The sequence below is a fragment of the Aquila chrysaetos genome, chromosome 24 (genome assembly GCF_900496995.4).
Source record: "Aquila chrysaetos chrysaetos chromosome 24, bAquChr1.4, whole genome shotgun sequence".
Taxonomy (NCBI): domain Eukaryota; kingdom Metazoa; phylum Chordata; class Aves; order Accipitriformes; family Accipitridae; genus Aquila; species Aquila chrysaetos.
Window position 1 is genome coordinate 16,137,500 of NC_044027.1, and position 10,534 is coordinate 16,148,033.

Genomic DNA, 10,534 nt, shown 5'->3' on the forward strand with positions numbered 1-10,534 from the left:
CAGTATATGAAGTAGACGGGGAGCTATAAAGACGCTTTAAAAGGGGCAATAAAAGTTTTGGGTTTCATATCGTCTTACCAAAGAAGAGAATAACAGAGAAGCAGGAAATTTCAGTAGCAGACATGACAAAGGTCACAGCACTCAGACTGCACCTTAGACGAAAACACCTACTCTTATGAAAACAGCAAGAATTTTTGGCAGGGGCTCAAGAGCTCTTACAGGCAAAGCTCTCGGCAGCGCTAAAAGGTTACAAGAGACTGTTTTGTCTACGTTGCTGTAAATGTTTATAATATTTCCCTGCATTTGTATTGCAGGGGATATCCTGCCTGGGTGATAGTGAATTCAGCCCGGGCACCTTCCTCCCGGGTGTCAGGGTGCCCGGTGCTGCCGCAGCGGGTGCTGCCGCCGGCGCGGGGCTGATGCCGCGGCAGGGACCCTGCAGACGCGTCCGGCTGCGTTTCGGTCCCAAGGGTGGGTGCTGGTCCTGCATGGGGGTGCAAAGGGTGGGCCAGTTTGCGCAGTCGGAGCAGCGCCCTGGGGCATCAGCAGGGAGAGGGGAAAAAGGAAACCTTGCCTGGGATTTTATTGTGTGCAATATACTACTTGGGTTTTTTGGTGTAACACCTGAATACATGGCAGGTGGGAGCTGGAGCTTTCATTTACTCAGCTGGGCCTTAGCTAACGTGCCCTCCTTGTTCGCATGGGGTTTGCCAACCTTTTTTCCCTCCTGCTCAGCCACGGTAAGGCATTGCAGTTATCCAGTGCTTCTCCTCCCAGCGCTTTACCCACACGAGGCTCTCCCCATGCCCACGCTGCCCACGAACCGCCGGGGCTTGCTGTAGGGCTATGAATGTCACCGCAGTCCAGGAGGGGCTGAACACCCACAAAATGAGCACTTGGGACTGTTTTTTGGGGATACCCTGAGGAGTACTTGAGTGGCAAAGTACTCCAGTAGCGTGCAAGCAATGGGGAAAGTGTCGCACGCAAACCCTTAAGAGCATCTTGCAGAACATCCCGGGGGCTGGATGCTCAGAAAGATCTGGTGTGCTGTGTTGGTTTAGGTGCTGGTGAACCCCTTAGAAGCTCTTTGCTAGCGCTGCCTCTGCGTGCAGCTGCATCAGCTGTGCCACCGCTTGCCAGTGACTCTTGGATGCTTGGGGGTTCATAATTCATTTATATTTTTGTTGGAAGCTCATTCAGTTTTGGTTGTTGCCCCGTCGCAGGAAGTTGCTCTGATGAATGACCGGGGTGGATTTCTCTTCCAGAGGAACCCAGGCTTAATGTGGGCTTTCTGTGGACATCACTGTATATCAATACTGCTCTAATTGTCCATGACATATAGTCTTGGCGTTTTTCCCAGACAGTCTAAATAAATCATACACTTCTGCTATAGTAAATAGTCTGTTAGAGGAGATGTTATAGGTTTACAGTCCTCCCCCTCCCTCCAGGAGCTTCTTTTCTCTGCCTCTTAATTTTCCATGTACTTTCCATACTAATGAGGCTCGCCGCAAGCGCACCTGCTGCCTGCAGCGCCCGGGGCAGGTCTGCAAGGACAAAGTGCCCAATGTTGCAGCTCCCTCCAGGCCCTGGGGGGCTGTGGGCAGGGGAGGGGGTGGCCGTGCCCAGAGCTCTGCTTTGGGGCTGGCATCTGCCCTCAACTGAGCGGAGCTGAGCTGGAAAGTTTCCTGCACCGCTTAAGAAATGCTGGCGTCGCACGCTTGCAAAGTCTTTGTTAGTGTGTATTATTTACATCAAGAGAATGCATAAATAAAATAGTAAATATCTCACAAAAATACAGGTTCTGTTAATTGGGCGTTGCAAACGAAGCCCCGTGTGCTCAGGCTGGGGAAACCTGCACGGAGGGGACACCTCGGGTCCTCCAGGGCCAGTGCAGGGGACAGCCCAGGCGGTGACATGGCCTGAGAGTGCGAGGCTCTCCCGAGGGTTGCAGCCCGGACAAGTGCTTCTCCGGGGAGAAGTAGGAGTACGTAGCAAACTGGAAGCGCAACCTCTGCTGGGGCTGATGGTGGAAAGGTGAAGACTTTCCAGGGAAGAAAATCCCCGGGGCGTGCACAGGGCTGGTGGGAGAAGATGCCGACGTCCCACAGGAAAATGCAGCAGGAGGGCATTTTGCTTTTGGTTGCATTGCCCCAGGAGCAGAAAAGCAAGTGCCCCGCTCGCCCGGGCGGCTCAGACGCAGCAGCAGAGCGTGGAGCAGTCGAGCCTGGCGGGGGTCCCGGCGCTCCCGGCCTTCTTGTTCTCCTTGGGCAGCAGCAGCACAAAGGCCATGGCCAAGGCGCAGTGATAGAAGCTGTGCACGTAGGTGTAATCCCACTCCTGCAAGCGGGAAGAGCGTTAGCAAGACCTGCCGGGGCCGCGGGAGCAGCGGTGCCGGGGGGCTCTGCGTTAGGTGCAGAACATTAGGTTTCTGCAAGTAGCCAAAAGGAAAGGAATAAAAAAAAAAATTCCTGAGCCTTCTGCCTCTTTTTGCTGTCAAAGAAGAAAGGATTTCCAGCTTTAAAAAAAAAAAGGCAAAGTGGATTTAACACATTCCAATTTGCACATTTCCCAATTCTTGAATGAAGTGTTTCATTACCCCGCAAAGGACGCGGCGGCGAGGCCGGGGCGCGGGGGGAGGCGGTTTCTGCTAAGTGACATTTTTATGTTCTGCTAGAATTTGCAATTACTAAATGCTTTGAAAAATAATCCTTGGGGATGACTGTGAGGTTGTATCTAGCAGCTCCCAATGCACAGAGCAGCCGTAACGGCGGGGCTGAGCACAGGCGTGACCGGCAGCTGTGTCGGGGGGGTTATCGCCTTCCCCGCGTGGGACAGACGGACCCTTTTGTGCAGGACGGGCAAACTGGCCAGCGGCGAGAGCAAAAGGTTATAAACATGGGATCGAGTGCCCCTGGGAGTCAACTGAGAGCCTTTTCTTTGGCGTGAGCCAGCTTTGGATCTGGCCATGCCTGGGTCGTATCCAGTCCCTGCCGTGGCTCTGCGAGGTGTCCTTAAGTCACCCGTGCCCAGTTTCCAAAAAACCTCGCTCGCATTTGACAAAGCCATTTTGAGGATCACGTACGGCTGAAGAAAGCATGGCCCGTGACCTTGCGACTCACTTAACAGGGGAAAAAGAGAGCGAGCATCACCCTGCGCATCACTTACTGTCACACCTCTCCCTGCCCACTCCGCAGTTAACGGGCCAGGGGCTGGGATGGGGACAAGTAGGAAGGGACCCTCGTCCCTGCACGCCAACCCCAGAGACCCACACCTGAGCTGGGTTTTGTCCAAGGCTGGATGCAGCCCAGCGGTGCGAAGGGGGAGGTCTCCTATCTTGGTAATGTCCTTTACGCCTTGTAAAGTCAGGGTGATTGACTCTGCAAACAGGTACCTCGAAGAAGAACCGCAGCATCAGTGCTAACGCCCCGAAACAGAAGCCAGGACCGATCTGTTGGGTGTAGACGCTCTTGTCTGGATAGAGCCCTTTCTTCTCTTTCATCTTTTGTAGCTGGAAGGAAAGAGAGAACACACCAAACAATTTCACCTGGATTTAGCTGCCTGTTCCACATCCGAAAGATCCTATGAATGCTGAAATAAAACCACCCAAAGCCCACGGCTCCCCTGGGCTGCAGGGTCTGCCTGCACATGGGAAGCACCTGTGCCTCATGCTGCAACAGGTCCTCCTGCTTCATCCCTGATCATAACGCTGTTTTCTTAATATTCAGCCCCAAACCCAGCTCAGGAAGCGTGTGCCCTCACAAACCCAGTCTCTGGGAGAGCGGATCCCAGCACAGCCTTTGCAGGCTGGGGGACACAGGGTGGTCTCGTACCTCGGTCCCCTCCTTGCTCATCCCCTCCCCGCCGTGGCCGCTTGCTTTTAGCTGCCGGCCGGGCAGTAGACGGGGCTTAGTGACAGTATGTAGCTGGCACTTGCATGACTGTATTTCCATGATGCTCAGCAGTGCCTTCCTGCAATTTTTACCCCATCACTGATTTCTTCGCCTTTCCCTTTCATGGCCGTGCCGGCTCCTGCCAATGGCTCTGCCACCGGGCTCCCAGCCGGGTCGACAGCATCCGCTGTGTGCGGGGCACAGGCTGCAGCGTGGTGCCCGACTGTCCCAGCCAGATTCAGGCAGACTACAGGCAGATTCCTTCCCACTTTATCACCGCATTTTATGCACATCTTCCACCGGCTCCGGGGCAGTTTACCAGACCCCTCTGCCTCTGAGTAGCTGTAAAAACTCCATCAATGCGTTCTTCCTGATTAGAAACGCAGGGATAGGAGATGTGGTAGATTGCTCAGACCGATCGAATCTGGCGTTTATCACAAAGGCTGTCTGCCTGCTTTCTGCTCGGGTTGAAGAAGTGCTGTTTAATCACCGTGATGGCCTGTGCTGCGAGAGCTGGACCTTGAGGAGGAAACCGCTGGCACAGGTCGGACCCCTCCGCGCAGGGCTCAGCCCCTTCCCCGCCGTCAATGTCCTGCAAAGTGCCGGCGCGGTGCCCTTCCCTACGTACCCATTTCACGGTTATCACCAGGACGGCCGTCCCGATGGGTCCCGAGTAGACACCGTAGCCCCAGCGGTCGTGGTAGATCCTCACGGCGATGGTGAGGACGCCGAACATGACGAAGGTCGATCTCTTCGGCTCGTCAAACTCTGCCAGGGCTGCGCGGCACCGAGCACAGGGAGCGTCAGCTCGCCCACCCCCTTCCTCGGCTGCTCCCCTAAAGCCTTACTGGGGTCTGTCCCACCTGCCCTGGGGACCCTCAGCATCGCATCCACTTCTGGTTTGCCCTTATGGCTCACAGCTGGGGAAACTGAGGCACACGGGGGCAAAGCGAACCATCCTGAGGCATCCGAGTGGTGGGTCTAGGAGCTGATTTTAGGGGTCTTATGTTCAGTGTTGTGTGTGGAAGCTAAAGGCGATTTCCCACCCGTATTTTCCTTTACTGCCTCAACCCAGAAGTCGGAGGCGATTGCAAAGACACTTGCACCCGGTGAGCCCGCCATTGGCTCTTGAGTTCATCCTACATTTCCAACCTTCCCAAACTTGCCAGCTCACCCCGCTCCAGTAGGACCGCACTTGCAATGCGATGGGGACTGGGCTGCCTGGCCGTGCCAGCACCTGCCTGAGGTTTGCAAGCTGGAAGTCGCCAGTGCGAGTAAATTATTAGAGGCTTTTGTTTAGCACAGAATGGGGTAATAACTGATAAAAGTTATGGATCCCAGTGGGCTCCATGCTTTTCCAGCTCGCACAGCTGTGTTATGGCTGTCCTGGATTTGCATTCCGGGAAGCGTGCCCGAGGGTCTGCGTCCGCACATGTGCGCTCGGGCTTTACAAGCCACAGCGAGAGGCTTCCCTGGGCTTCAGTCACCACACCTTCCATGTCCTTGGATCGTGGTTTTATAGGGAGTTTGGCTAAGGGATAATGTCCGCATTTTAATCTCTGTTGTTTCCCTGCGGGTCAATATTTTAAACATCGTAGTCCGGGATTTGTATTTTTTTTGCAAGGTTTTTGAATGCAGTAATGAAGCAATCAAGTTGAATTTTGCTGCAAGGAGCCAAAGTGTCTGGATCGGCTCTGACCTACCCTGACACTGCTGTTACCTACTGAAAGTGCCCTTTGGAGATGATTTGCCTTATTGCCTTTCTAGCCAAGCAGAGAGAGAGCTGAAGTGCCATGGACAGTGTGGGAGCCCACCTCGGGACTCGCACCTGGGGGGAACAGAGCCATTTCTAAGGTTAATATCTTCCCCACTCCTTTTTCCCTGCACAGAAGATTTATCCTGTCGCATGCCCTGGAAGGGGGATGCTGCTGTCTGCGCTGCTCGGCGGTGAAGGGCGGAGGGATGGATTTGTGCCCGGCGGAGGGGATGCTGCCCCACGGCTCGTGCTGGGCTCAGGGGCTGCAGGAGCTTCTCCCAACCCGGCCGGAGGTCCTGCACCAACCCTGGAACCCCGAGGGGCAGAGGAGAAAGTCCTGTGGGTGTTTTGGAGCTGTACATCAGCGTGGTGACCCCAGCTGAGCGCTGGGAGGGCTGGGGACCCTGCCTGGCTAGAGTGGGGACTGGGTGTGCGGCTGCTGGAGATGGTCCGAATCTGTTGAGCGAAGCCTTTGCTGTTGGAAAGTGACTGTCCCTTCATCTCTCCCCCCTTACCCTACTCTATTCTCCTGTCAGAAATACTTGTGTCCTTCCAAAAAGCGTGTTGACAAAATGGGAAAATAATAGGTTTGAAGTTTTCATCCTTCTTTAGTTCTGTCATATTTTTTTTTCATTTCTATTATACCTTGTTTCAGTGGCAAATGAGGAACAAAAAGAGAAAAAAAGAGAGTGAAGGGAATGTGGGAAAAGGAAAATTGAGTAATAGAGCAAGGGTCAGGATTTTTAGTAAAAAGGAAGTGAAATATATTTCTGCTTTTTCTAAGCAGATATAATATTTCCCATCAGCCCAAACTGGCTTTTGATAAACTAGGAAGATATATTTGTTTCGTCTAAACCACTTTGATTTGCATGCTACCAAGGGAAGTGGCAGATTCTGCATTTCTTAATGCCCCCAAGTCAGGACAGGACATGCTGATGGGGCTCCGTATGGGGAAAATGAGGAGAAATGGGGGATTCCCTGACATGGGAGGTTTCAAACTAAGTCATCACATAGTACTGTCCTGCCTTGAACTAAAGCACAAGGCTGCATGTGTTACTTGCCAATTTGAAATAAATAATTCTGCTGTTGTAGGGACATGCATAAGAGCTGGTGAAGGTAGAGGAACACCCAACTAACACAAACACCCGGCACCAGACCTCTGTTTATCTCCAAGAGCAAAACTTCCCCAGCAACCACTCAGCACAGTTTTCATGTGTGTCTGGACCCCACCGAGTGCAATGGCTTTCCAAGGCATTAATGATATAAAAATTGATTAAACCATAGCGCGGGCTGACTTCCATAAAAGACAGTCTCACAGCTAAGTCTTGCAGACGGGGGCTCAAGGGCAACAGCATTTCTGGGGACTGTACCCACTAACCATCCCACCAGCGACGCCGACAGAGCCTGCCCGACCTGCAAACGCTGGTGCTCCGTAGGAGCCATGAAAGACCAGTGCTTACCCATCAGGGACACCCAGATGGACAGAGCTGTTCCATAGATGCTGAAGTACTCCAGGATATCATAGCGCATGAAGCACAGCACTGATAAGCCGGGGCCATCACATGCGTGGTAAATCTATTAAAAAAAAAAAAGAAAAAACCATTAGAAAACTAGTTCCTTACCCACAGACCAGTAAGGTAAAGGCTCTTATCAACTGGTTTAAAACAGCCTTTGCGTGGCTGTTGAGAGGACGGCCAGCTAGAACAGAACGGTCTGAAATACACCAGGGTCACTGATAAGCAGTAATGAATATATTTGAGAGATCATGTCACCATTCCCAATTGCAAATTGCCCGAGAATCAACATTCTTTTCTCTTAGTACAAATTATTTGTGGATGAGCTTTAGTCTGCCTCTTGGTCTGTGCCAGCATTTGCAATCTGATTACCAAGCTGCTTTGAGCCGAGCTGCAGGCAGTGCAGGGACGTCCTCTCCAGCAGAAGGAGGACTCTGGGGTTATGGTTCTAATTGTGAAAGATTCTCGTAAAACAATTCAAAATGAGTGTCCTGATGAAATGTGTATAGATGCCAGGTCACTGTCCAGGCTAAATAGGGTTTATATGGCCAGAGTCTGAATACTGGGGAATTCACTCATTAGTGCATTCCCTTAAAAACCGCTGGTTCCTGCCCATTAGCTCATTGATTAGGTTATTTGCAAAAAAACCCATTGTCATGCAACATAAATGCGAACCGAGCCAAGAGAAATTTTCCAGTGCAATCAGAGGAATGCTCCCAGTGTTTGCCTGGCGCTCGCCTTTTCCTCCGAGCACTCAGCCCTGCAAGTTTTCTAGTGGTAGCACCAGCGTGCTTCACTGTTTCTGAAGAAGTCCCTTCACTGCTTGGCAGGACGCCCTTGGAACAATCCTCGCTGTCATGGCCCAGCGGGAATGCTGATATTATTTATAATGGGAATTGCTGCAAGTCCTTTGGCTTGCTGCAGTTTCTAGAAAAGATTGCACCACGGCTGTAATTCTTTTCTCTGTTTGAGATTGGGTTCAGGGAGTCTGGAGACAGGGGGAAGAGAGGGTGGAAGACAAAGAGCGTGTTTCTGGCCGGCGTCGCAGCACTTGTCTGCGATGGACATATGCTTTCACTGCTCTGATGAGGTCTCCTGGGGGAGGAGGAATGGGACGCTACAAGAAAGGCAACAGCAGCAGCTGCTGCCCTTCCTACCCCCCCGACCATGCTGGCAGCTGCCTTCCCTTCCTTCCCTTCCCCACGCACAGATATTTTGCCTCTTCAATCTCTTCGGCGAGGACCTGTTCCACCTCCCGTCGAAACACATGCCAATTTTCCTATTGACTTCTCGGGGAGGTGGAGCAGACACAAAACCGGTGCAAAATGAAATCGTAGATGTCTGGCTTCCCTGGGGAGCGGGGGGGGGGCTCGGTTGGGATGTTTTTGTTAACTAGTGCCGTAGTTTTTATGGAACTGGCAGAATTTCTCCCCCTGCATTGTGCTTTAAATTGGAGGCTTAAATGGTGGATCCTTAGGAATAAGAGACTAGCCTGGTTCAGAGCTCTGCTGCTGTGGAAGAGCTTTTCACACCTTTATCTACTCCCTGCCTCAGTTTCTCTGTCCCTGTGCAAGGGATGAGACAACCCTCATGAGATGCCTTTAGATGGGTGGGGAGAAACGGTAAATGCAATATTGGTTGGGTTGCTGGGCTATTTCCTTCATATCCTTTAGCATTGCTATGGGGTTAAGTAGGAGATTTCTTCCAGTGGGAGCACTGCTTTAGGTGCTCAACCCATGTGTGTACAGAGGCACTTAGCAGCAATGCAAAGCACAGGGCAGCTTACTGTCAGGAGCGGGAATATGAATTATTTTGTATATGTACAGACAACTGACTCTCCTCCCGTTATTCCCATGCAAGGGAAGGCAGCGCAATTCTGAGTCTGGTGAAACACACGTTTTCAAACCACTCTGCCAGGGTGCAGGGTTAATATTTATTTTTCTTGATAGCTCAGCAGCATGTTTTAGTCTTTCTTTTCCCAGTGCAGAAACTCCCCCGACTCGAGCATTGCTCCCATCACCACTTAGCAATTGCAAAATCAATAATTCGACTACGTGCTTTTGGCTAAAATGACAGGAGCATAGCGAGAGACTCTGGATACAATTTAAACCCCAAATTCAGCATGGCCACTTACCAGCTGTAAAACAAAGAGAAAAAACAGCTCCAAAACATTGCAAATGAATCAAGTTGCTTTGTACCCAGACCCTCTCCTTAACCTCACAAACAGAAAACACCATTAAATCTATGTAAGGCCACCCCTTAGGACCACCTAAACTGAAGAATCAGCCACTCAGCGCCGCACACGGTGGGAAATAACTGAAAATGGATATTCTGGGGGTCGCACTCACTGCTCTTGGGTGAGATCCAGCTACCCTTCCCGGCGGAGTCCCGGTGCAGGGGGATGAAGGACCCGGGGGAGGTACAGGGACATCTTACCGCCACGAAGAACATGGTGAAGAAGTAAACCATGGCTTCCATGTGGAAGCGCCGCTTGGCCGCGATGCTGATGGTGGGGAGGAAGACCAAGGTGCTGATGGTGGGCAGAAGGAGCTTGGCCACCAGTGAACCCATGGGTGTCTCACAGGCCGGCGGCTCCCGGGGACAGGGTCTCTGCGAGCTGGACGGAGACGACGGAGAAAACAGCCGTGGCGAGCGTGCTTTAAAATTTAAATGCCCTGCGTGGCCGGGAGGGCTGCGGGCAGGGAACAGCTGCTGCCGCCGCAGCCGCCCCCTTTGCTCCTGTCTCTCCCCAAGAGCAAAATTCTTGATGCAGCCGGCGGCTGCTGGTGGCAAATGCTCTGTGCCCCTGATATCGCCCTGGGTGTTTCTAAAGGAGCGAAGGGGAACGTTGTCCTTGCACGCCTTGTGCTGGGTGTTGGATCTGGGTGCAATGTGGGTGAGGGCTACAGGTTTGCTTGCTCCCCATGGGGACACCCCACCTCTGCATCCCACCCCTGCACCGAGCCTGGGTCAGTGCTGCTGGAACAGCCTGGCAGGGAAAAACTATCTGCTGCTCCGCACTGGCACCAAGTAGGGAAGAGCTGGTGTGTGGCAGGTACCGGGGGATTTTAAAACAGCGGGATGTATCCCGCTACCTTTGCTGTACCTGAGAAATACAAACCAAGCTCCAAATCTGCCTTTTATTTCCCTGCGAGGGCAGACCTGGAGCGGGTGGCCCTGCTCTAGCAGAGCACGGGCATCGGGGAGCTCGCGTGATGCAGCATCTAAAGCCTGCTGCGCGTGCCTGTGTGTCCTCCTATGCACTCGGGTGGAGTTAAGTGCAGTTAAGTTTCTCGGCCATGCCCTCAGGCTTTGCAGCGTAGACACCTCCAGGAGATCTGTCTGAAATTCAGGAGCTGAGCGTCTCTGGGGGA

At 52.6% G+C, this 10,534-nt stretch overlaps 1 protein-coding gene across 1 annotated transcript; it reads right to left on the reverse strand.

Annotated features, from left to right (window-relative positions):
* Positions 1-1,803: 1,803 nt before the first annotated feature.
* MYMK (myomaker, myoblast fusion factor) lies at positions 1,804-9,981 on the reverse strand. Its single transcript, XM_030000150.1, has 5 exons — positions 9,597-9,981; positions 7,107-7,221; positions 4,519-4,667; positions 3,392-3,508; positions 1,804-2,337 (listed from the first exon to the last, which is right to left on the reverse strand). Exons 1-5 carry the CDS (start codon positions 9,729-9,731, stop codon positions 2,191-2,193), a joined length of 663 nt encoding a protein of 220 aa, XP_029856010.1. The 5' UTR covers positions 9,732-9,981; the 3' UTR covers positions 1,804-2,190.
* Between the last annotated feature and the right edge of the window lie 553 nt (positions 9,982-10,534).

Coding starts and splice junctions, on each gene's coding strand:
- MYMK (XM_030000150.1), bottom strand. CDS start 9,731: ATGGGTTCACTGGTGGCCAAGCTCCTTCTGCCCACCATCAGCACCTTG. Junction 4,668..7,106: donor CATCTGGGTGTCCCTGATGG/GTAAGCACTGGT, acceptor GGTGCCGCGCAG/CCCTGGCAGAGTTTGACGAG. Junction 3,509..4,518: donor TGGTGATAACCGTGAAATGG/GTACGTAGGGAA, acceptor CTTTCCTTCCAG/CTACAAAAGATGAAAGAGAA.